The 27,849-nt window shown below is 31.4% G+C and overlaps 2 protein-coding genes across 2 annotated transcripts; one reads left to right on the forward strand and one right to left on the reverse strand.

Moving 5' to 3' along the window:
• Positions 1-26,409, forward strand: Scamp (secretory carrier membrane protein). Its single transcript, XM_072546022.1, has 7 exons — positions 1-206; positions 330-425; positions 16,097-16,225; positions 20,651-20,858; positions 23,223-23,469; positions 23,566-23,692; positions 24,792-26,409. The coding sequence occupies exons 1-7, from the start codon at positions 150-152 to the stop codon at positions 24,954-24,956; spliced, it is 1,029 nt and encodes a 342-aa protein (XP_072402123.1). The 5' UTR covers positions 1-149; the 3' UTR covers positions 24,957-26,409.
• On the reverse strand, positions 11,493-13,613 carry LOC140452010 (isovaleryl-CoA dehydrogenase, mitochondrial). The gene has a single exon (XM_072546021.1). The coding sequence runs from the start codon at positions 13,445-13,447 to the stop codon at positions 12,194-12,196; it is 1,254 nt and encodes a 417-aa protein (XP_072402122.1). The 5' UTR covers positions 13,448-13,613; the 3' UTR covers positions 11,493-12,193.
• Positions 26,410-27,849: the final 1,440 nt, after the last annotated feature.

Below are 27,849 nucleotides of genomic sequence, written 5' to 3' on the forward strand. Positions count from 1 at the left end.
ATTTATGTCAGTCTATGACATTTACTTACAGCTATGCAAAATAATGGTGTCTTGTCAACCAAGATTATGAAGTTAATATAGACACATATAGATAAGATAAAACAGTGTATTTGTGCCTCTAAAATAAACTAGAAGAGAATTCATAAAAAATGTCAGGATTTGAGGAAAATCCTTTTGGTGAACCGACCATAGACAACCCTTTTGCAGTAAGTAATCTAGGATTTTCTTATCAGTCATTGTGTTTCTAAGACGACAATATTTATTAACAAAGGGAACGAAACACTTTATTATGGCGTAGTTAATTAATATGTTGTCCTCTATTATTTTAGGATCCATCTGTGCAACAAGTTGCTAGAAACACAAATGCTCAGCTTAGAGTTGATGACTACAACCCTTTTGATAATCAAGTACAAAGTCAAAAACCGGTAACTTACATCTTCTTAATATTTTCTATAGTTTTTTGTTGTCATTGCAGTATTTTTATTAAAATGTACAAGTATTTTTATATACAGAACAATACATCAACCAGGATAACTTTATAAAATATGCAAAGTATTACTATATAATATAAAGTTTGTACTATTTATAAAAGAGTCATATTTAGAATTATGACATTCATGAGATGTTAAATTGTGTTTTCAGGCCACTGTCTAATATATCTTTAAACTGATAAGGTTCTTTTAAAATATTATTAATGCTTTGTTTATATTCCTAGACTAAATATATTCAGAAGGCATATGTTGACTGTTTTGAAATATTTACAATAGGAACATTATGATATTTAAACATTTCAGTTTAAAGGCTATTTGATTAGAAGAATCTTGGCATTTTTGTTAAATATTATTTGATATCTCACTGGATATTGATAGAAAATACTATTGTGTTGTGGTGAGTCGTGTATTGATAATTAATGTGAGCAGTGTTTGACTGTAATCTATGTATGCAATAGTACCCAAGGATGGATATTTCTGATTTTATTTGTTGAAATATAGCATGTAATGAATACATCTGTTTTGTGCTCTGAATACCGATAATGAATCAGCAATTAACAAGACAGCATCTTGCCCGTAAATATGTTGCAAGACTGATGATTGTAAATTGAAATTGCACGCTTTGTATCTTATGTTATAAAAGTCATCACACTTTTCGTTTTATGATGTGAAGTATGTAAATACCGTGTAAATCTAGATGTTTATCCATGCATTTTGGTAACAAGGTGACATATGTTAAAGTATCTCTCACATGTTACAATGTCTCTCACATATTTCCAGGAGATTTGGCTGTTGTAAGTAGTTCTCTCTTTTCTTCTTTAGAGATTGTACTTCCATATTCCTTTACTTGCAAACTTTTGTTGTGTTTAACAGATATTGTACTTACATTTTTGTTTGACATTTTTAAGATAGGGAAATTTTGATGTCTCTATTGAGTACTCCTTTTCTTCTACAATTTTTACCTATCCAAAAATGTTATATGATTTTATTTTTTCAATAATTATATATTGTGCATTAATACAAAATGTACAAATGAGTATTTCAGTTTAAAAATTATGCTAATTATAACAATATGGCTTAAAAGTGTACTTCACAAGTTTTAAAGAATGAATGTCATGTGTTGAGCTTTGATATCCATTTAAGCAGTTTGTAGTTTTGCACATGAGGTTTTTTTGTAATATTTTCTAGTAATTGTTTTTTGGAACCTCTTCATCTTCTTCTAATGGTGCTACAACCCTTTGTGAGTCTTGGCCTACTTAACAATGTTCTTCCATTTTGCCCTGTCGGATACTGCCTGATGTTCATGGTTTTAAGATCCCTCTCTATGTAGTTTATCCATCTTTTATGGTGCCTTCCTCTTGTTCTGTTTCCTTGGGGCTTCCATCGTTTTTTGGAACCACCTGATGTTAAATGGGGATTAAAAAACAGCTTCTGAGAATAGTATATTCTGTTAAAAGGTTAAAATGAAAATTTTATAACAATCGAATATTCCAAATTGCCAGTTTGTTGTACTAATGTTCCTTATATCGTCATCAGCTTATTACATCTGGCATTATGCAATTTAACTACCAATCCTTCTATTTTTTCTTAAAATGGCTCCTCCATGTCTATGATTGAAAAGGCACAGAAATCTCGAAACAAAAGTAACTATCCAGAGAAATAAGAAAGACTAATTGGAAAAACAGTCCCTGTGCCCTATATAAAGGGCACAGCTATAATAATAATATTTAACTATATTTAAATAATTATTAATATAACAACTTAATTCATTATGAATTCACAACCAATTGTTTTGTTTCTGATTAAGTATACATATAACCTAGAACTATTACAATGTGACTACACTTTCTGTGATGATTTTACAATATAATTTTACTTAAATGTTTGTCTATAAAAGTTTTTTAAAACCATTTTTTTGGATAATTTTCCCTATGAGTTGTCTATTTCACATTCTAACACCTAATCTTAGTTATTGTAGCACCTTGATGACACAAAAAAAGATTTGTAAAACCTTGTTTAACTAAAGAGAGAACTTCTTTATCCTGTCTTCCACTGCATACTCAATTAGTTGTGTTTGTATTAATATAAATATATATATATATATATATATATATATATATATATATATATATATATATATATATATATATATATATATATAGTATATCATGATTTTAAAATCTATTAGAAAATTAAATATAATTTCTAACTTTAATGAATTTCAATATAATTAACAAACAAAAAAAATATTGGGTTTTTTAATTCATATATCTAAATAATTTGAATTACAGACACCAAATTATTAATTAGATTTTTATTATATATCTCAGGATTCTTATTTGAGTTCCTCAAGATAAATACCTTTATCTTTGTCTAAGGCCTAATGCAATTAAATATAATGTTAGAATATCTTGGGACAATGATTACACATATAAAAACAAACCAATTAAGCATATCAATGTTATCCTATCCTGACAAATTGCACTGTGCTGCAAAATTAAAATAACTTTTAAAATAGATATTATTTTACAGACAATTAACAAATAAGATTAATACAAATACTTTTGTTTTATTGTTCAGTTTCAAATCTCTATGTTTCTGCAATTTTTTTTCTACACAACCCATACCTTTTAAGTTTTTAATTCTAAAATGTCCCTGGTTCCTTTGTCAAATTCTCTAGCTATACACCTTCCCTTTGTTCTGGTTCCATAGAATCTAGAAGCTAGATCAAGCTTTGGGCTGCCTAATTTCCTTGTCTATGATTCTCCTGATGAATAATAACTTTTGTACTTTACAAGTAATACAAAACTTTCCTGCTGCAAATTCTCCCAATCAGCATTCATCAAAAAGACAAAGATAAAATAAAGAATAAACGAAATTAATATCAATTTTTTATTTCTACATATAGATCCTAAATAGAGGAGTGAATTATATTCACATATGTTTTTTTTTGTATGTGTTAAAAGTGATATTAACCTCTATAGGTAAAATGTAAAATATAAAATTAGTTTTAAGGAATATATAAGAACAAAATTAGTTTCTTAGTAAATATCAATTCAAAACTCTGGGAAATTTTGTAGAAAGTTAAATAGGCAGGGTCATTGTTAGATTTGTTTATCAAAAACAAAAATGGGTAATTTGAAAGTCTTTTCTTGAGAACCAGGTATTTTGTGTGATTTTGAAGGACTAAAAGATGATTGGTTGAAAAAAGACTGGTGGAAGAAGATTTTTGATTTGATTGATATTTGGAAGACAAAAATTTCGTTATCTGTTGCAGATCTTTGAGTAAAGAACATTGAATCCTAAGAAGTAAACTAGTGAATTTTGTTTTATTCTGATTGATTATTACCCCTCTGTTCTTTGCTTCTTTTATCAGCGTTAGGACTGTTTCTTCTAGTTTTTTTGTCACACACTATCGATGCTAGATCATCCGCATATCCTCTGATTTGTGTTGAACTTTGAATAATTGTCCTTTTTTGCTGCTCTTTGTCTCTGATTACTCCTAGTATGATATTAAATAGGGCTGTTGACAGAAGATCTCCTTGTCTCACGCCACATTCTATATTGATGTCGTTTGTATCTCCTTTGGTTGTTTTAGCTCTTGGTGATGGTATTTCCATCCTTTTCATTTCTTTTGATAACTGTTGTCTGTATATGCTGTAGAATGCCTGTTGGAAGTCAATGAACAATATGTGTAGTTTTATGTCATGTTTGATATCCTTTTTCTAATCCCTGTCGATACTGTCCTATATTTTTTCTATGTAACAATTTAGTTGTTTTTTATGATTGTGGTCAGTATCTTATATGTGTTTAGTAACATAATAGCTCTATAGTTATTGATCCGCCTTCTTAAAAATAGGTGTGATATGTCTGCTTTTCTATTCTACAGGCATGTTTTCGTACTTCCAAATTTTGTCCATTAGTTTGTACATCTGTTTCAGCAGCTCCTCTCCACCGTTGATGATTAGTTCGTTGTTAATTTCATCTGGGCCCGGAGTTTTGTTTAGTATAAGTGGTTTTACGACATCTATGAATTCTAGACAGGTAGGTGCGTCTTCCTCTGCATTTCTATTATCTGTTATTTCTTTATCTTTTGCATATGTCTCTTGGCTGGTTTTGTATAGATCCGTAAAATGTTTATTTTTATGGTTGTTTTTTTGTTAATACTATTGTTGTTTTATATCCTCAAACAGTCTTTTGTTGTCCTTATTATTTATTTTTAACTGTTCAGAGATCCATGTCTCTTTTTTGTTCTATAGAGTTTCGTGGCTTCTTGCTTTTCTGTTCGGTATTGTTCTAGTTGTTCCTGCCTTCCATTCTCTAGCCACTTCTTCATCAAACCATGCTTTCGATTTTTTGTTTTCTCGGGGTCCTATTATTGGTTCTGCAGTTCATATTATGCTATTTTTGATGTTGTTCCATTCTTTTTCTATACCCTCATAGTTCTACGTTCTCAATTTCTGTCCCAATTGTTCAGTATACATATTAAGATTTAACCCAAATAACTTAAGTAAAATGTGGCTCCTTACTGATTTACAGGATATTTTATTTAAAAATCTAAAAACTATTTATATCCTTCTTCTTCTTATAGTGCGTTGGCGAATTATTTTAAGGCCAGACGTCTGTCTTTTGCGGCATGCAAAAGATCGCCAGTGTTATTTATGCCTGTCTAGTTCTTTACGCTCCGTAGCCACGACATTTGTTTGCGATCTACTCCTCTCTTGCCTTCAATCTTTCCCTGGATGATTAGTTGAGGGATTGCGTATTTTTTTATCTCAGAATATGGCCGAGGTATCCAATTTTTCGTACCTTGATCAAATTGAGTAGTTCTCTCTCAGTATTTGCCCTTCTTAAGACTCCCTCGTTTCTCACCCTATCTGTCCATGGTATGCGGAACATTCTTCGCAACGTCAACATTTCGATGGCCTCCAACTTATGAATGGAAGGTACTTAACGTCCATGTTTCCATGCCGTATAACAATATGAACCATACATAGCATTTAACCATCCTGTACCGGAGATTGAAGGAAAGATTGCGGTTACATAGTAGCTGTTTAAATTTGATAAAAGCTTGTCTTGCTTGTTCCGTACGGCATTTTATTTCTTGTTGAGGATCCCATTGGTCATTCATCATTATTCCCAAGTATTTAAATGTTTTCTCTTGATCGATTGGGAGCATTATCTACTTTCAGTTGTATTCTTAAACGTGCGTTTTTTCTTATTGTCATGCATTTAGTTTTTCCAGCATTTATCTTCAAGCCATATATTTTTCCTACGGTGTTTATTTTATTTAACATCAACTGCATATTATGTTCGTTGTCTGTTATTATCGCGGGGTCGTCGGCGTAACGAATGTTATTTATCGGGAACCCGTTTACCTTTATTCCGCACTCAGAGCCTTCCAGTGCTTCTGCAAAAATGCTCTCCACATAGAGATTGAACAGCATAGGAGACAAAATATACCCCTATCGCACCCCTCTTAAAAAATTGATATCCAGTACTTTAAAACTATTTGAAATATCCTTGTCATACCTAGCAGGAATTGAAGGTACTCTACATCCTACTAAATTATGTTAAATAAACGTTTCTGACTACTATCAGAGGCGTACAACAGGGGAAAGTGAAAGGTTGGCCCTTTCCAATTTCTGCGCCATTTAAAGTCTACGCCAAGTTAAATGAGTGATGCGGCACAGTTATTTTGATTAATGTATTAATTATGTCGGTGTTTTTGGGTCATAGGATTGCATTTCTTATGCAAATGAAATTGTAATCACTATCAAAAACAAAACATAATGTTATTTATGGAAATGTCTTGAAACGAACATATGCATTCAACATTTAAAAACAAATTGTGGTTCTAAAAAGAACTATTTTGTTATCATCTAAGTAAAAGGATAATTTTAATAACACGAAAATATCAAAAAACACATTTTAACTAAACATTTTATAACAAATGTTCAATTTGAAGCCCATTTACCTCAAAAAGCTTATGAACTATTTCGTTAAACGATCTTCTAACTTTAAAAATTATGTTTGGCTGATTGGCTGAATAAAATTAGCGGAATTTACTATTTGCTGCCTTAGTGATTGACGATTATTTTTTAATTCTTGTGAGTATACCAGTGATTTCATATACCCCCAGAAGTAGGAAGTACATCGGGAGTTCTAGGCGACCACGGAACTTAACTACCTCTGCCAATCTAACGATGGGGAAATAGCTGATCTAGATAGTTCCGTACTATTAAAGGACAATAAGATGGAGCTCCATTCTGCATGAACCACATATCTCTTCTTTGATTAAGTGGCAAATATTCTAGATTGTCGAAAAGTGTAGTTTGTAGAAACTGTAAATACGAGTTACCATTAAAATTTGCTGGTAATTCATAAGGACCCAACAAACTATCTCTAAATATACAACACCATACATTAATTTTAAATTCATGTTGAAAATGTGACTTTGGAAATAGATAAGGATTTTCAATATCCCAACTGTGGCTGTTTCCCCAGTTACATACTTCTCTAATTGTAAATGTATCCTCGTCAGTAAAAAGATTTTTATCATCCACCATATTTTTTAATAGCGATTAAAATTTTGGTTTGCGTAATAAATGCAATCCTGTGACCCAAAACACCGCCATAATTAATACATTAATCAAAATAACTGTACAAAGTATTGGAGAATCGAAAAATTGTGCTAAAATAACAATTCCGCCAGTGGCTTAGAATTTGGGAGGGGTCAACCATTCACTTGCTCCTACCGTACGTCTCCGGTAGTAGCCAGAAATGTCCATTTTTTCGAACATATGGTCTACTTGTGACTTCATGTATTGTTTCTTTGCCCCCGACATTTCGGTTATAATCTTCCCTTCTCACCTTTGTATTAAAGCCACCCATTATTATTAAGACGTCATTTCTCGAGATATTTTCACAGGTTTCTTTTAGGACATCATAAAATGCTACACTTTGTCTTCTTGGGTTGCTTCTTTTGTATCGATGTGTTTGCTTGTTTCCTCTCTATTCTCAGATAGGATATCCTTCCATTAACTGCTTTGAATTGTATTACTTTTTCTCTCATTCTTCTATTCACAATAAAGGCTGCCCCATTTTTCCCCCGTTTGTTTTCTCCTAAATAGTACATAGTAATTTTTTTTCCCAATATTTCTTGCAGAGCTAAAATTTCTAGTTCATGTTGTTTTCATTTCTAGGACTATTTCTTGCATCTTACCTATTGCTAGCATGGTTTTGATATTCCCGGATCCGATTTTAATGGGATTTATTCTTTTCCCCTTATTACGTTTCATTGTTACTTATGTGTGTCTTGTGTTGTTTTGTTATTTTAGTTAGCCTTTTCTATTGCCGGGTGTGTTGTCTTGGTCATCATAATTATAGATATCGTCTCTGCAATTCGCATTAGTTTTTTGAGCGTCCTCCCTCGGTGGTTTGTGGTATTTCGGTCAGTTTTCCATTATCTTTATCCTATTTCAATTCATTTCCTTTAATATTTAGCTTTATCCACCCTATTTTTGTTATATTTCCCTTCTCTTTTTCTTCCTTTGCTATTTTCCTAATTCTTTCCTGTATCTCTCTTTCCATTTTTGTCATGTCAAATTCTATACATATGTTCTGTCCTGATATATGTTTGAGTTTACTTTTATTCTTCAGTACCAATTTATTATCTGTCATATTTTCCATTTCTAGGAATATTTTCCATAGGAGTATTTTATCACTAATTTTAGTTGCATTATCTCAGTTTAATCTTTGCCTGAAGATTTGTTTCAATGAATTCTTCTAGTTTGTGTTTAATACCCTTTTTCTCGTTAGTCTCCATACCCCCTTTACTAATTGTTCTTGTTTTTTGTCTCGTTCTATTTTATCATTTGCTTCTTTGAGTCCTTTCTCTAACTCCATATTCTTTTCGTTCAATTCTTGATGCAGTCCAAAGTCTCTCTTTGCTGCACAAGTTTTTTATTTTGCTTATCATATCATCGAGCGATCGACAGTATTTCACGCACCATTTGCAATATAACCTCATGTTGGTTACCGCTCTCATTTGCTGACCTCCTCGTAGCCTTGTTCATACCAAATACCTCTTCTTCATACCCATCTCTGGTTTCCTTTCTCCAATTCTCTTCATCGCTACTTTTATAATCTACTATTGCCGTTAACGGTTTCCTATATGCTCCATCGCTGGTCATTTAATTTACTGTAATCAAATCTAATGTTCTTTATAATAATATAATTTAATGTTCGTTAAAATAAATCGAATTGTACACCTTTTTCGTTCGTTGGATACTAATTAACGTTCTTTTCGCACGTAGGGCAATGGATGCTCAGTTTTATTTATTTTAGCGTTATTTAAATATTTTAGCCATGCTTTAGCACTGCGCCATGACACTTTCAAATACTATTTGTAATCATTTGAATTCCTAATCAACAAGAAATGGAAACGAAGAGTAGTAGAAATAACTAGTGTCATAGATAGAGTAGCTAGTTTAATCTTATAACTATGAAAGATATACAATATACAAATATACGCAAACGATTACTCACACCGACGAAGAAATTAAGGAACTCTAGAGTAACAAACTGAAGCATTCAATAACAATAAAAGTCACTTCAAGTATTTAGTTGATGACTTTAATGCGGAAGTGGGAAAGAGAAAAGACAAGGAACAAGTCATGGGAAAGTATGGAGTCAGTAAGAGAAATGAAAGGAGAGAAAGGGTGGTTCAGTTTGCAAACTACCAAAACATGCATATTGCAAATATATTCTTTAAGAAAAAATCGAACAGAAAATGGACTTGGGTAGCACCAAATGGAACCACCAAGAACAAAATTGACTTTATTCTAACCAACAAGATTGCTACAATAAAAGATGTCAGTGTAATAAATAAAGTTCAAACGGGCAGCGACCATAGACTAATCAGAGCAAACATTTTTCTAGATCTAAAACTAGAAAGAATACAATTAATTACAAAACCAACAGTAACTGTTATAAATATTAACTATCTAACAGAAAACTCAGATCACTACCTAAGGAAAATTTGTGAAAAATTACATGATCAAATCGACAGCTCTCTCTTAATGGAAATCATCCTTGATGGTGCCAAAGAAATCGGAGGCCCGCAACAACAAAATGAAGCATAGGAAACGGTCTAATAAAATCAAAATAATGCTAAAACAAACAATGCAAATGAAAGTAAGTAGTAAAATACAGAGAATACAATACACAGAACTTTGTAAAACAATAAGGAAAAGTATTAAGGAAGACATAAGAAAATACAATGAGAGAATGGTAGAAAATGCAATCGAAAACAGGAAAAGCATTAATCATTAGGAAGAAGCAAATCGTTGCCCTAACAAACGAAAACACCAGAATTACAGGCAGAAATGAAATAATACTTTTTATCAAATTCTACAGCGAACTGTACAAAGACCCTGAAACACTGGAAAAAGCAATTATAACCAAAAAGATGTACCAGAAGTTCTTTCGGAAGGAGTAGAATCGACAATTACAAAAATAAAAAGCGGTAAAGCAGCTGGAATAGATGGCATAACAGTGGAACAGCTTAAATATGATGGCAAAAAAACTTGGAAAACCTTACCAGATCACTTTAATACAGCAAACATAATTCGTATTTATAAGAAAGGTAGCAAAGAGGATGTCACAAACTATAAGTCTACTACCAATCATATACAAGATATTCACAGAGATCATCAACAACAGATTAACAAATGCCTTAGATGCTGCACAGCCATGGGAGCAAACTGGCTTTAGAAATGGAGTCAATACCCTAGAAGATCATATCCATAGGCTTTGAGAACTAATGAGTAGAGCGTAAGAATATGAACTACAGCTAGCATTAACTTTCATAGATTTCGAAAAGGCTTTCCCATATATCCCAAAGCAGTAATAGCTTTGGCCAATCAAGGCATTGACAAACCGTACATAGAGACTTTAGCAAATATATACAGACAAGCAAAAGCTAAGGTAAAAATTTATGAAAATACTCCACGATTTTCCATTACCAATATCACCAAAGCTCTTCACTGCAACTCTAGAAAATATATTCAGCAAAATGAACTTTCAGAACAAAGGCGTATCTATTGATTGAGAATACCTCAGCCATCTAAGATTTGCAAACGAAATTGCTCTAATCGCTAATAATCCTGCAGAACTGCAAGAACTTATAAGCGATGTAAATGCATTTTAAAAGTAAACTTGACAAAAACCAAAAACATGTACAATGAGCTAGTAGATGTCCAAGATGTAATAATAAACAACACTGCACTTGAGAAAGTAGACGAGTATGTATACCTGGGACAATTAATACATAAATCTGGCTGCTTACTCCCAGAAATCAACAGAATAATGAAACTGGCTTAGGTATCTTTTGGTAAAAATGCAATTATATTCAAATCCGGGATGCCACTCGACCTGAAGAAAAAGGTATTTGATCAGTGTGTACCAATCATGAAATACGCCAAATTCATGAATACTGCCAAACCTGGACACTAAAGAAAGATATATAGCGAAACTCTCAAACTCAAAGGAATAGAATGGATCAGACAGAAAACCACGGTCAGTGATGTAATCTACAGAATTAAATTTTTAAGATGGCAGTGGGTAGGACATTTAACGAGAACTGGCAATAGATGGTCCACTAGAATTACACTGTGGTATCCAAGAGGAGTCAATAGACTAAGACGTCCCAATTTAATATGGGTCTATGAGATAAGGAAACAAGCCGCTATAACATAGCTCAGAAGAGCAAATATTAGACAATTGTAGGCAGAAATGAAGAAAGACTATGTAAGGAAGCGTTAATCGGTAGAATACGCTGAGAATGATGATGATGGTGATTATATTATATATATATATATATATATATATATATATATATATATATATATATATATATATATATATGCCACTTTTAAACTGGTTAAGTGGTTTGTGGTTTTTCTTTTAAGGTAGGGATGAATAAATAATTCAAATGCATTTTAAAAAGTAGAAAGGTTTAATAATATTTAAACAATTACAAAATGTTTCTTCAACATGAAAACTTTTAACAAATGTACATAAAAAAGACTATTTACTATCTTTTATGGGAGTAGTTAGCCACAATTTCAGTTTAAAATACTTTTATTTTGACGTTTCAATTTCAATTTCGGAGATCGTTCTCAAAATACAAATTTTAATTTGTATTTTGAGAAGGATTTCCGAAGTCGAAATTAAAACGTTAAAATAAAGGTATTTTCAAGTGAAATTCCCACAAAAGACAGTAAATAACATAAAAAATTCACAAGAAAATATTTTCAGAACAATATTAAAAAAGTGTAATTTTTCTTATGTGCTAATAATACAATATCATAATATAGTTAATTTTTCTACTGCTATATTTTGATACGTCATTACAATTTCAATAAACCTCATTTTCAATAGATCATTAAAAAATCATAAAGATAATGAATGATACAAATAGTTGAAGTGTTAGTTTAACGGCAAATAACTTTATGTAAAAAAAGAAAATACTATTTTTGGATAATATATAATATTAAGTATCTATAATATTAGTGAAGTACTAAAAGTGAGGTTTTTAAGATTCAGGACATTATAATTGATTTAGAACAAAAACAGAATGCATATTAAAATTTTTATAAGCTGAAATATGTAGGACATTAGAAGAACAAGATATTTCTCTACGAATACTCTGAATTAATAACCCTACCTATAACCAGTCTTCTAACTTCTGAAGTTCCAGCTCCAATTTCGTAAAGTTTGGCATCTCTGAGAAATCTTCCAGTTGGGTAATCGTTAATGAACCCATTGCCACCTAAAATTTGTATCGAATCCAGGGCCATTTGAGTAGCTTTTTCAGCACAGTATAAAATAACACCAGCGCAATCTTTTCTGTTTATCTTTTTTTTGTCACAAGATTTCGCTACATTGTACAAATAACTTCTGCAAGCACTTAATGTTGTGTACATATCAGCCAGCTTACCTTGTATTAACTGAAACTCACCTATACGTTGGTTGAATTGCTTCCTAACGTGAGCATAAGAAAAAGCAACATCACAACAAGCTTGCATTATGCCTACAGGCCCAGCTGCCAAGACTAATCTTTCCAAATCCAATCCGCTCATAAGCACATACACTCCTTTATTTTCTGAACCTAATAAGTTTTCTTTGGGAACTACACAGTCTTCAAATATTAACTCGGCCGTATTTGAACCTCGCATACCTAATTTATCTAACTTTGGACCAGCTTTAAAACCCTTAAAATGTTTTTCAATTACAAAAGCTGATATTCCATGTTGTGATTTCTTACATTTAGGATCTGTTTTTGCATAAACGACTAAAACATCTGCGTCTGGTCCGTTAGTTATCCAAAACTTATTTCCATTTAGCACATAATGGTCTCCTTTTTTTTCTGCTTTCAACCTCATAGACACTACATCGGAACCGGAACCAGGTTCTGACATCGCTAAAGCTCCTATATGTTCACCCGAGCACAATTTTGGCAGATATTTCTTTTTTAAATAATCACTGCCATTTCGATGGATTTGATTCACACACAAATTCGAATGAGCTCCATAAGAAAGAGCTATAGCTGCAGAAGCTCGACTTAGTTCTTCCATAATAATGACCTGATCGGTGTAACTTCCTCCGGTACCTCCATATTCAGGATTTACAGTTATACCCAGAGCTCCTAAGTTGCCGAGATTCTTAAAAAAACTTCTTAGGTTATCAAATTTATTTTTCTTATCAATTTCGTTGGCTATGGGAGCTAATTCTTTTTGGGCAAAATTAAAAACGGTTTCACGTAACTGTATTTGTTCATCAGATAATCCAAAAATATGTTCATCAATAGGATAAAATTGGGACACCGATCTTGAAGAAACATGCTTAATTTTATTTAAAAACGTTAGTAACTTACACCCACTTAAAGCCATTTTATTATTCACTTCGCACTTTCAGCCCTACAATAAACTATTTAGTAGTTGTTCATTTTTATCACAAATAAGAAAATATTACTTTCGTTGCTGTACGTCTTATCTTCATTGAACGATAAACTTGTTTGTTCTCTGCTTGATGACGATGTAGTTGTATTAGTGACAAAAACAGTTGTTGCTAAATGAATAATGAACTTGGAACTTTATAGGCCATTGACGTAGAGGTTCCGGTTACTGGGGTATAATTTAAATAAACGAGAAATTATTAACGAATAATTATTCATTAAGGTTTATATTTAGAGCAGCTGTAACTTTATATAAATATGTGTTTCTCTTTTTTATTTAAAATAAAACGCTCGCTTTTTAATTATATGAATTAACTTTATAAACTTTATCTGCAGGAACATTGTTTTCTAGTTTTTATTTTAATTTACATAAAACTACCATAGTAGAGTTATTTAATATTTAACAGTATTAATTAAGGTTTATATTCAGAGCAGCTGGAACTTTATACTCATAGACCAATCAAGTTAGTAAAAAATAAACCTTTTTTCGTCTCAACTATACAGACGGGTTTGACAGTTGAAATGTGTAGTATGAGATACTAGAAAAAGACCTAGGGATTCATCAATTTTGTAGTGGAATATGTAGTGGAAATATTTTTTAAATAAACAATCAAAACATCAAACTCATTAGTTTGCTCATAACTTAAAAACTTGTCTATTTAAAGATTTGATGTCAACAGACACTTTTTTCAGAAAAAAAAGATACCCAAAATGAGATATGCTATGGTATAATTTCACTATTTGAGAGAGTGAGTCATCGTTTAAAGGCCCAGAAATGCGGAAAGCTGTTTGGAAATCCAGTGACGTACACTTACTTTTATTTTAACGTTAATTATATTTTATTTTTCAAATATTAATGTTCGAAATAGGCCACAATATATTTATTTACAAGTTTTTACTGACGTTTCAATCTCTATATCCAAAGACCGCTTTCAAAGATATAAGTGATAGTTATATTTATTTTATTTGTTTATTATTATATATTTTTATAATCTTATATTGTTTATTTTCTTTTTTTTTCTATCTTTAAAAACGGAATAGAGATCGAAACGTCAATGTATTAAACATGTAAATAGATATATTGTGGCTTATGTCCAACCTTCTCCCTAAAAATACAGAATGCCACAAACAAGCAGCTATAGAAAAATAAATACATCTGTCATTTGTATGTTTGAAAACGGTCTCTTTATAGAGATCGAAACGTCCGTAAATTAAACATTTGAATAAATATATTGTGGCTTATTCCCAACATTATTTCTAAAAATACAGAACGACAAGCGAAAAGCCATAGAAAATAAATAGTACTATCATTTGTATAATTGAAAACGGTCTCTGGATATAGAGATCGAAACGTTAATAAATAAACATGAATAAATATTTTGTGGCTGTTTGCCTACATTCCCCTAAAAATACAGAATGCCACAAACAAAAAGCTATAAAAAAGAAGTAATTTTGCAGAAAGTTTACTGATACCAACCGGCTGTCGCGGAAGTTACGCTAAAACGTCTTTTGACGTGACCCGTCCTAAAAGAGTTACACAATGAAATTTTTTTAAAACAAATTTTTTTTTTAAAACAATTCACAAATTTACTAAATACATTTTCATGATCTATGCCGTGAGATACGCCAAATTTAAAAAAATATCAATTTTCATTGTTTAGAACCGGAGATATTGTGACTTTTATAAATTTGAACTTATGATATCAGTTTTTGAAATAGTAAAATCGCTTTGCTTTTAAGCCCTTTATCTTTGACGCATCATAGGCGGCTCATTTTTAAAGGAATTATTTTTAAATTGTTGTCAAAACGTTAACTTTTAGTCATTTAAATATTGTTATTTAAATTACTTAATATTTATAAACAACGCTCCGGTAAATTAAAAAAAAAGCTAACTCGGGTTCTAAAGGTCGTAGGACATTGTATTTTTTTTAATTAGTGTAAAAATCAATTATCTTCCTGTTGATGCGTCTGAGTCTGAACTTTACAAACTCGCATTTTAAAATGCTTTTTCATATCATTTACCGACCTTCACCTTTAGTATTTAAAATCAAACAGAGATTTAACATTGTTTATAAGTAAAAAATGACGTTTAATCTTTTACATACTTTGTTTAATACATATTGTTATCACCAAATTTATCAAATGCAATTATTGTTAAATACCTGTATCAAAGAGTGCCACGAAAAAGACTTTTTACTAATTTCTCTGGTCTAGTAATTTACAGTAGTATTCAGATCTGAATTTGAATAAGTCTGACATAGGATTTCTAATCGCTTTCTCTTGATATTCAGTATTTTTCTAGATGATTGTAAAGCTGATAGGCTATATTTTTGCAAAATTTAAGCATTCTTCTATGGAACACATTTAAGTTTTAATTTTTTTCGGCGATCTGGTAATAATATGAGTTTTAGCATAACAGTATGAGACTTTTGGGAACATAGTCGCTTTAAATGGTAGATTTTTCTAACATCTAGTCGTTATTCCTTCAAATACTCGTGCTTTTCATACTACTGGTATTCCTTTTACTTATATCTAGAAGTATTATAACTTTATTGAATTCTTTGTATAATTTGTTACTTTTTAGGTAAATTATGGACAAGCAAATAGTGGTCCTGCTATTATGCAACCTACACAAGAACCACCAGCCTACACCAGAAGCGGCCAACAGGCTCAAAATGTTTCAAAGCCTACCATAGATACAGCAGAATTACAGGTAATCATCGATACTATTTTTAAACTATAATGTTATTTTAATATTTTTTAAGGTTTATTCTTGATGGACCACAGTCCGAGATCACACAATACTAGATAGAGCTTCTGGCATATTCCATTCAAACTTAATAATACGCAAAAATATATTTGATATTAATTTTATTTCTTAATTTGTTTCTGAGAAAGAGTTTGTCGATTTTTATATCGTAATAATTACATTAAAGCATTTTATTTAAATAACTTTTTCTTTGATAATTTTTTATCTAATCTATGCTGATAATTATATTTTAAAATTATTTTTGTTTGTTAAATTTTAAATGGATGTATTTCAACTTCTTGCAACCAAATGTATTCTTTCGAGTAAACAATGCGATAAATAAAGTTTTTGAGTACTCCGAATTGACAGGGATTATCGAAAATCCTTTAGAATTTTCTAATATTACAAAGATTTTGCTTTACCTTAATTTTTGATGACGATCTTTTGAGAAATGATGATTTGCATAAATGCAGATGATGATATGCACATTATGATTTATATTATTATTTTATTGAAGTGAATACTTCTTATCGCCTAGTATGCCTGTATGTTCTGAATCAACCTCACGCCTGACCAAGTCGCTTGCAGTATAATATACATACATGTCATATACACTTATTACTCTGCTCATCGGTAAGGGTGCTTCTCTGCTATTTGGAAATTTTCTATACAAAACTGTCCCTAAGAAAATTTTATTAAATGTTAAGAATTTTTGTTAATAAAATGAAGGGCGATAGTAAATTAAATATAAATCTTTAAAAATCCCACACATTTTCCTCTTGGTTTTTGGGTTATTCACAATTTTATGTAAACCTGTGACAGGGGACTGTTGTAGCCATTCGGGGGAATGTTTTTATGGACAAAAACACTTATTTTTGTTAGTTTAATTTGACAGTATTTGACAGGGTAAATACCCACACAGTCACACACAAATTTTTAAAAACAGATACAATACCAGGATTACACATGGATTACACTCTTCTCGCCCAGGGGCCGATCAGGGCATTTTTATAAACGATAAAAGGTAGGCCTAGGACAAATAGGTATACATACATTAAGGAAAGACATCAGGTATCAACAAAGGTGGTTATATGTGTATATTCGTTGTTCTGACGAAAGACAGCAAACAATCGTAAATTTCTTTTCTGTCTAAAGCAAGAAGATGCAGTATATTATATGGGCTTTCAATGTTTAATTTTAACAGTTTTCTGAAAAGCTCATTATTGAGCTCTGTATTTTAAACAATCAAAAAAGATGAGATCCTGGTCTCCAATTTTATTACAGGCTTCACAAAGATCACTCTCAAGTATTTTTATTTTAAATAAATGTGCTGGATAACATGCGTGACCAAACTTCATTCTGCTGATAGTAGTTATACTTTTTCGACTGTAATTGTACTCATTTTACCAAGGTTTTCTACTTAATTTGGTTTCAAGTCTGGTGTAACGTGTTGGATTTGTAAAGCTGTACTCTTACCATAAATAGGACCATTTCTTCATCATTCTCTGTTTTGCTATGATTATTTGTTGATCTCCGGGTAATTCGTAATTTATTTGTTCCCCCATTACTATGCTTTCTTTGGCAATTTGATCTGCAATTTCATTGTTTGTTATTCCTGCGTATGCTTTGACCCAGAAGAATTTTATATACTTATTTTGATCTTGTAAATGTTTAAGTATGTTTGGATGCTAAAAATAATGTCATTGGTTGTGTTTGAGTTTGATTTTAAAATTTTAAGAACGGAAAGTGAATCGCAAAAGATTATAGCATTCTGATCCTCTTCCTGATGAACATATTCTAGTGCTTTTAGAATTGCTATTGCCTCAGCTGTGAAAATAGATGTGTTTTTGTTTAACTTACATTTTTTCTGTATACGTTTAGATATTACGAAAGCGCAACCTGTACCATAGGTGTTTTTTGATCCATCAGTGTATATAGTGACGTAGTTTGGATGTTCCTCTAAAATTTTATTTATGACTATACTATTAAATGATGCTAACTCCCAATAAAGGGGTATATTCACATCACAGGAAACAAAGTGATCAAAGTAGTCGGTCCCTACCTTTGTTTGTGGTTTTAAGATCACGTTTCTTAATCCATCACAAATAGGAGGAGAGTTTTTATGAATCCAAAAGGGCTTAGTTAGGTCTTATTCGTTTAACATATATATGCTGCTAATGAATGGTGAGTTTTTCTTTAGCGACTTAATAATTATTTTTTCAGCTAAAAATGATCTCAGTTCTAATGGAGGTTCGATTGTTTCAGCTCTTAAAGGTTCAACTGGTGTAGACTACGTTGCTCCCAGACATATTCTGAGTGATTTGTTTTTTATAATATCCAGCTTACGTAGATTTGTTTTATTGGCTGTTCCATAATCCATTACAGTGTACAACCAAAATCAATAATTGATCTTATGTACGCTTTATAGAAGATTAGAGCTGTTTGAGGTTCTGCACCCAACCAAGTTCGTATAATGGATTTTAAGAAGTTTAGCCCTTTATTGCATTTTGTCTCTATTTGTTCAATATGAAGTTTCCAGGTCAATTTTCTGTCAAATGTGATTCCTAAGTATTTGACAGACAGTATTTTTAAGACTCCAACTTTAAGACGCCAACTCAGTATTTAACGGCATTTAACATTCCTACAGTTCGGATGTAGAAAACTCTTTCGAGTAGGGACTGATGTTCCTTGTAGGCAATCTAAGTCCATCGGCATATTGCCAGATAATTTAATAATTTCAAGTATGACTTAATCCATTTAAACCCAACCACTGTTTGGTTTTGAGGTTATTTTGTAAGTACTACAAAGTTCACTGAATATGGACTGATTAGTCCGAAAACGATTTGAATTTGATCCTTCTGGATTTTTTAAAATTAATTTTAATTAAATATACCAATAAAACAGAAGTGTTTTACTTCGATGTTCGAGTTTTTTAACTATATGATATACAGCCAACTCTTGGGAATTATCCCCTTTTTAAGATTATTAATAATTATACGATGGTTTACAAAAAAATGGGTATTAACATTCTACTTCAGGAAAAAGCTTTAAATTAACTTATTTCTGAAAAACGCGTTTATTATGGCTTGATAACAGGGAACCAATGTTGAGAGGCAGAGGAGTGTTGTATTCTATTAGAGAATTATATAGTCTAGAGATAGCCGTATCATCTTTTTTACACTCCAGAAATATGTGGTTATTATCACCTATGGACATGTCACAGTCACATAACGGAGTTCCATTTATCTAATATTTTTATAAAATATTCATGTAAAAATACGTCCAGTCCCCGCTATGAAACAGGCATATTTAATTGGTTTTTAAATGCTTTTAAAAGCACAATATTTCGTTAGACATTATATAATTTTCATAAAAAACCCAAGGATAATGTATTTCATTACCATTAAGTAATTTAACTTAAGAGCGTAGGCGCAAAATTTCGGGCCAATGCTTTTTAAATGCATTCATTTTTTTCGAATCCTGATAAAACTAACAAATATTTTTGAAAAATTTAAACGCAGAATGAAAGATTACATTATTACCGAGGGCCGAAAGTCCCTTAGAATAAACAAAAAGTTTTTTTGAATGAGATATTTGAAATTAAAAATCACACTTAATTTTCTCTTTTTTTTTTCACCCCTGTAACTTATTAAAATAAACATTATAGAAGTTTTCAGGGACTTTCGGCCCTCAGTAATAATGTATTCTTTTATTCTGCGTTGAATTTTTCAAAAATACTTATTAGTTTTTTTAGGATTCGAAAAAAATGAATGCATTTAAAAAGCATTGGCTCGATAACACCAACTGAGGAATTGTAATAGAAAAAACTATAAGAAAATACTAGATACAGATTTAATCAGTACTAAAAACCTATACTCCGTCTCACGTTTTTGGTTCAGTATGGGCTCTTATGGACTATATATATACCTCTTTTACTATCCTGTGCATTTTTTATTAATTCTATCCTTATTTACCGTTACGTCGTTGTCAATTCCCTTTTCTGTCAAGCGTCTGAATGTTGTGTCAAGTATTGTGTTCTGTGTCAATTATTCAGTTCACCTAACTAAAATGTTGCCGTTTCAGTTTCTTGTTTTCATTATTTATTACATTTCATTATTATTTTTCACAAATAGTTCTTTCCAGAACTTGTTTCAAGATTTTTTTGCTCCATGCAAAATGGACATGGATCTTGGTCGGTCGTTCAATAGTTTTTCACGTACCAAAAGTATCAAAAATACATGAGAAAAATTCTTTAAAAAAAAATAAGTTGATTATACCATACAAATCACAAAATTTATTCTAGCTTGATACATTTAATTCCAATACACTATTACAATACTAATTAAAAAATATAAATGTATTATTTTAAATTTAGTTTTTTCTGTTTAGAGAAGACAAGAAGAATTAGAAAGAAAAGAACAAGAATTGGCTCGCCGAGAAGAAGAAATGAGAAATTCGACATACAATGTACGACGTAATAATTGGCCTCCTTTGCCTGAGCAGTGTTGCTTTCAACCATGCTTTTATCAAGATATACAGGTTGATATTCCACTAGAATTTCAAAAGATTGTGAGAAATCTCTACTACCTTTGGATATGTAAGTAACTTGGCACGAATCTGAAATACACACATCAAAAATGTCTAACACCATTATTATTCCATTTTTTTTTTTTTCAATAAAAACTTAAAAAACTTTTTTGTTAATACATACCATTCGGTTTGAAAACGTGTTTTCTACAAGTCAAGATGTGCCATATAAACTAATCTGTCACGTTCTTTTATTAAGACAAAAGTACGGATGTTTTTTTATTATTAAAATTAAACGAATTGTTAATTAAGTTATTTCTAGTTGTTTTGTAGATGTGGAGGATTAAAAAAAAAAAATAAATTTAACTCAAATTAAGGATTTTCAACGGTGACATTTAATTTTTTGGAAAGCTTTATAAAGTTTGACCCTAAATCAGTTAGAAAACATTGGACATGTAACCCAGTTTCTGATAATTTGGTAACACATTCAGTGAGAACTTCATTTCAGTCTGTGGCCCTTACGAAGAAATAGTGGACTAGTGGATTAATAAAGAAACTAAACTAAATAAATAATAAAAGAAAAATACGACCCAATAGCACAGATTAGTCAATAAGCTCAATATCAATGCAACAAACAAAAAATTAATTAATAAATAAAGGATGTTGTCTGTTGGTAAGGGAATGTCTCTGAATTGACATACGAATAAGGCGCAATATTTAAATCTGTAGTAACCAGAGTTCCTCTCTCACCACCAGCAGCTGCTACTTGTTTTTGACATTTTTGTGAAATCACACGAGAAGGTTCTTGGTTAGTTTCAGTTTTTGTTTCATCCATATTCCAAATCCTGGATGAGTCACAGAGTTCTGGGTATCTTTGAATTAATTTTTCATAATTATTCAAAAAAGCATTCACATTATGTTTGTTAAAGGAAATTGCACGTGCAATACTGCATCCTTCAGCCGCACGGAGAGATAATCTTGAGTGGCGTTTCATAAAACCGTATAGCCAGTCCTTTCCTGTCATTCTTGGAGCTTCCCAGTTTTTAGGACAGTCAATATTGTTCATTTTGACCATTTCATGTGCTAGTTTTCGAGTTTCTAGATTGTTAAAACCTTAAAAAATTTTTGAACACTTAATAATTAAATATGCCTCAAGGTCGTCTTCCTGTTTGTCAGTAAAAATCTTTCTAGTGTCGTTTCTTAATTTCATATCATGTTCGCCATCTGGGTTATCCCTAAACTTCTTAACGTACATACCAACAGTTTGATATTTTAATCCAAATCTTTTAGCAGCATTTCTTATCGATTCGCCATCTAGGATGGCCGCTACACATTCTTTCATAGATTCGGCATCGAAATTTCCTTTTGTTTTTTCTTTCTTCCTATTTCTTACCATCTTGAGACAATCTGCAACAAAGAGAAACCCTTTTTAAACAACTAATAATAAATATATATAACTAAATAACTAAATATATATATATATATATATATATATATATATATATATATATATATATATATATATATATATAACTTTTAAGCACATTATTTCAAAAAAGGTGTCTCTATTTTCCATTGCGTTTGTCTGATAGTGCCCCATACGCTTTTGTCTGAAGGTGCCCCACTCGATGTGTCCAGGCTAAATGTAAGAATATAACCTAAGAGAAGTTCAGATGATAGTTCATTACATTTAACACCACACGTTTTACTTGCACACTAAGAGTCCACACTCTGTTGGAAATTCACGACAGATACTGGCAACTGCTCCATGATGTAGGTACTTTCATCCGCTTGCGAAAATGAAACACAACTGAGCTTTCATAGTTTTGCCAACAAGTTTTTGGTCTAATGGCCAGTACCCAAATCGACAAAGAGACATGTTTGCTTTGCGTGGACAATTGGGATTAAAACATTCTCTTCTCCTAATGACTTTATTTCCCAAAGAATGTGTTTACAACGGAAGATATTAATAAATTTAGATAAGCTAATGACAATGAGTTTTTGATGTATTTTTTTATAGTATTTTTCTTCATGTTATTGTTTAGTTCGACAATGTAACTCTCTTATATATACATCGATGATTGAATCCATTTTTAGTTGAAACAATAATGTTAGTCTTTTATAAAACCGTAGGTAATTGTTGTGTGCGCATATATTCCAGTGATATAATTTTTAAATCGGGTCCTGATGCGCCGATCGGGGCACACCGGCAACGTGGTGGGCCGTTCTCCGTAAGAAAAACATTGCCTATCTTACCTGCACTGCATTCTAACTGTGGCTTTTACTATAGTAACTAAAATCGTATTAATTTTCAAAATCTAATCAAAATTGATGTATATATGAGAAAAAAACTTTGTTTTCCTTAGACATTTTTGATGTGTTTAGTTTGTTAAAGAAAAATATTTACTATTTTAAACTATTTTATATTTTCTAGATCACGGTTCTGTTATGATTTTAAATATAATAGGTGGAATAATTCTAGAAGATTTTACCATCGTTGGTTTAGGGATACTATACTGTTTGTTATTTACACCATTCGGATACTTGTGTTGGTTCAGACCAGCATATAAAGCATTTCGTTCGGATTCCTCATTCAATTTCATGGTATTTTTCTTCATATTTTTCTTTCAATTTGTAATAACTACAATACAAACCATAGGCATCCCTCATTCGGGCACAATGTAAGTAATATTTGATTTATTTTCAATAAACTTGCTAGTAAAGATAGAATATTGACTAAAATGGATTTTAGAATTTACTTTTGTATAAATTTTTAGAGGAATTATCACTGCTCTTGCGACATTTAAGAATACAGCATGGAGTATTGTCCAAGGAATAATAGCTTTAATAATCGCCATAGGATTTGGATTGGCAGCAACTGCTGATTTACTTTTGATCTCTAAGGTAAATAAATTAAATACCATAATTTAGCGATATATTGATACGACTTCACTAGAATTACACTTCTGTGACATTAATGCATTGAAAAACAATTTAAACGGTTCTATGTTGTATATGTTAATTAATGCCGGTGACAATATGCAACCCTGTCTAACTCCTTTTTCGACTATAAAGATCTCGGACAATTGATTTTCTAATCGCACTGTTGTTTTTTGTTGGAGATATAAGTTTGAGATCAGTCTTATATTCTTACCATCGAGTCCTGATGTTTTTAGGATATTGATTAGTTTTCCATGCGGGACTTTATCAAATGCCTTCTCGAAATCAATGAAATATGCACACACATCGCAGTTGACATTCCTGGCTCGCTGTATTAGAACTTGCAAACTAAAAAGTGCTTCCCTCGTTCTGAGTCCTGCTCTGAATCCAAATTGAACTTCACCCAGGTGTTCTTCTAATTTGGTGTGTATGCGCGAGAAATGCCTATACCAGAAAACAAAAAACTAATACCATCACACCAATTTGGGTTCATAAAAGAACATTCAACAATACAACAGGTACATAGAGTTATAGTGAGAATCAATTAATACTGAAAATAATAGGTACTGCTCAGCGGTATTCTTGGACATAAACCAGGCATTTGATAAAGTCTGGCATAAAGGTCTCTTATGTAAACTTAAACAGAATTTACCAACAAATTACTATATAATCTTAAAGTCCTACATCACCAGCAGAATCTTCCAGGTAAAGTATGAGAATGAATACACAAACATACAACAAATTCTCGCTGTGGTGCCCAAGGAAGCGTCCTAGGATCTATATTATACCTTACATTCACTGCTGACCTACCGACAGATACAAATATCACGACAGCGTCATTTTCAGATGATACGGCAATACTATCATCTAACAAAAAGAATATAAGTAAGAATATAAATCACAAAATAGCCTTAGAAATCCCACAAAATAACTTAAATAAAGTCCTGTTACTTATAGCCTATTATCTACCTAAACATTTATTTACCTAAACACCTGAGGTACAAAAACAGTGAGTTGTCTTTGTTTTTAGGTTTGTTATTTTATAGTTGTTTTTCTTTTGTAGATCCATCGTATGTATAGAAGTACTGGAGCAAGTTTGGCAAAAGCCCAACAGGAATTTACCACAGAATTCTTTCGCAATCAACATGTACGCGATGCTGCTACTAATGTTGCAGTAGCTGCTGTTAACTCTCAAATAAATCAAAATCAAACTACTCCGAGATATTAGTTAACCAATACTTCATCTATGGTTAATCTCAGTATTTAAATCAGAAATCAGCTTGGGTTTAAAATTATCTAAATAGATAAAAATAAAATCACTAACTATAAGAGTTGATAGTGTATATGACTTTGTAAAGTATTATTACATATTTTGTGATTTCTGACATGCTGATAAAATTGTTATCGATTAAATATTTTGATTGCTTTCATTACCTCTAAATATATTATGATTCACACTAAATTGTACAAGAGCACACTATGTTATATTGTAAGACAAATTAAAGATTATTTTGCTATTTTTTCATTTTTTTTTTTTCAGAAAATCTTAATTATGTAGTAATTTATTTACATTTCAGTTAGTAATGTTAAACCCTTCTGTCGAACTCATTGTTGAATGATGGTATATCTATGTATAGTTTTGTTACATCGACTAAATATATAGGTTGTAAATATTTTCATCATAATTACCCACCATTGCATATTGTCAATTAAATAATTATATTTTGATAATAAGAAGTGTATCTTACTGAAAATATAACCGACTTGGAAAATACTATCTGAGCTCTTGAGACAATTTACAGATTTTATTTGATATTTATATATTCCCATTATTTGATAACAAAGAAGTAAAAACTTTGCTTGTACTAGCTTAAAACATCGAGGAAAAAGCTTATTATTTGATGCAAATATATACTTACACATTGATTATTAAGTTCATGAGTTGGTTGTCAAAAGTTTCTTAGGATATAGCAAATATTTTAATTTTCATAATTTGACGACAGAAGTTCAATATTTCATAATTTTTGGTAGCATATTGAATAATAATAATAGGAAACAAATTTAAACTATACCGTACTTCTTTGAACATATGAAAATTAAAATATTTGCCATATTCGCACAATGCTTTGCGACAAGAACTTGCCCGCCCTCTATCGATATCGTTGATACATCATTTCAGCAATACAAGTAATAAACCATATAAAAATACCGTCGTACTTTATACACATCCTTTTTACTTAAATCTTTTGTGCTCTGGTATGAGGCCTCTCTTAAACTCAAGAGTTAAAAGTATAGCAAAAATAATATGTATGCTTGGGCGTAACCCTGGGCCTCTTTAATTACGCATTATTATCTGGTACTTTATTATTAATAATATTTATATACATATATATATATATATATATATATATATATATATATATATATATATAAATAATTAATTGTCTGTGTTATATTAGTCGTAGTGTTAAGGATAATTGATTATAAGAAAAATTTTCAAAATGCTATACCATAATGCTTCGCTAACATTTTATAATTAACTTAAACTAGCAGATTTTCTATTTCTTATGATCAATTATTAGATAAAGACATTCAGTTTGGCACGTTGGTTTATTTATTATATAGTTTTGACACTCTATTTTATAAGTTATAAATTATAATAAAACTAAGTTGCAAACTTTTTTTTTATTATCTATTATCAGACCCATAGAAAACTAAAATTTAAAGTACAAGCGCATCTCGAAAATATGATAATATCTTCTTCTTCTTGATGTGCCTATCCGTTACGAATGTTGGCGATCATCATGGCAATATTTATCTTATCTGCAGCAGCGCCGAAAAGCTGCACAGATGTTGTATTGAACCAGATTCTGAGGTTCTTTAACCAAGATGTTCTTCTTCCTGGACCTCGTTTTTCAAATATTTTTCCTTGCAGGATGGTTTGAAGGAGAGCATATCTGGATTCATTTCTCATAATATGTCCGAAGAACTGTAACTTTCGAGATTTGATGGTGGTCAGTACCTCTCGGTTCTTATGAGGACCTCCTCATTTGTGACGCGGTCAGTCCACGGGATCTTAAGCATTCTCCGATATAGCCACATCTCAAATGCTTCCAGTTTTCTCCACGTATCTTCGTTTAAGGTCCACGATTCAACACCATAAAAAAGGACAGAGAAGACATAGCAACGCAGCATTCTTACTTTTGTATCAAGAGAGAGGTTGTGACTCTTGAAGAAGGCCCCCATCCGATTGAAGGTGGATCTAGCTTTTCCGATGCTTGCTCTAATGTCCTGGTTGTTTGTCCATTCTTCATTTATTATGGTGCCGAGATAGTTGTAGTTCGTCACTCTTTCTATAGGGGATTGGTTGACGTAGAGTTGACCTTCTGTTATCCTTTTCTTGCTAATTATCGTAAGCTTTGTCTTCTTAACGTTTATATCGAGTCCATATTGTTAACTGTAATACGTGATTTTGTTCATAAGAACTTGTAGGTCTTCTAAGTTGCCCGCAAGTACTATGATGTCATCTGCATATCTGATGTTGTTTAGCCGGTAACCATTTAGTAGAATACCTTTTTCAGTTTCGTGCAAAGCTTCGATTAATATTCTTTCAGACTACATATTGAAGATTAGAGGAGACAAAATACAGCCTTGCCTCACTCCACGCATGATTTTCACCTTCAACTCTGAGATTTGCTGTCTGATTCTAGTAAAGATTTCTAATTATTTTCGGATCTTGGTTGTTAATTTCTGTTTCTTTTAGTATTTGTATCATCTTGGCGTGCTGTACTCGATCAAACGCTTTCTCGTAATCAACAGACATGCGTATGCGTCGTAGTTGACGTGTCTGCATCTCTGGAATGAGACTTGTACTGAGAACAAAGCCTCTCTAGTACCAACAGCATTTGTGAACCCGAACTGGTTTTTGGAAATTTGACTTTCACACAGCTTGTGGATTCTCTTATGAATTATCTTTAGGAACAATTTTAGGAGATGACTCATGAGGCTTATAGTACGGTAATCTTCGCATTTTTTGGCTTCTGGTTTTTTTGGAAGTGTAATAAACTCAGATTTCAGCCATTCTGTTAGTATTTCTCCAGAGTTGTATATGTTGTTGAATA

This window comes from Diabrotica undecimpunctata, chromosome 10 (genome assembly GCF_040954645.1).
Source record: "Diabrotica undecimpunctata isolate CICGRU chromosome 10, icDiaUnde3, whole genome shotgun sequence".
Classification (NCBI taxonomy): domain Eukaryota; kingdom Metazoa; phylum Arthropoda; class Insecta; order Coleoptera; family Chrysomelidae; genus Diabrotica; species Diabrotica undecimpunctata.

Coding starts and splice junctions, on each gene's coding strand:
- Scamp (XM_072546022.1), top strand. CDS start 150: ATGTCAGGATTTGAGGAAAATCCTTTTGGTGAACCGACCATAGACAAC. Junction 20,859..23,222: donor TCTCTACTACCTTTGGATAT/GTAAGTAACTTG, acceptor TATATTTTCTAG/ATCACGGTTCTGTTATGATT. Junction 23,470..23,565: donor ATCCCTCATTCGGGCACAAT/GTAAGTAATATT, acceptor ATAAATTTTTAG/AGGAATTATCACTGCTCTTG.
- LOC140452010 (XM_072546021.1), bottom strand. CDS start 13,447: ATGGCTTTAAGTGGGTGTAAGTTACTAACGTTTTTAAATAAAATTAAG.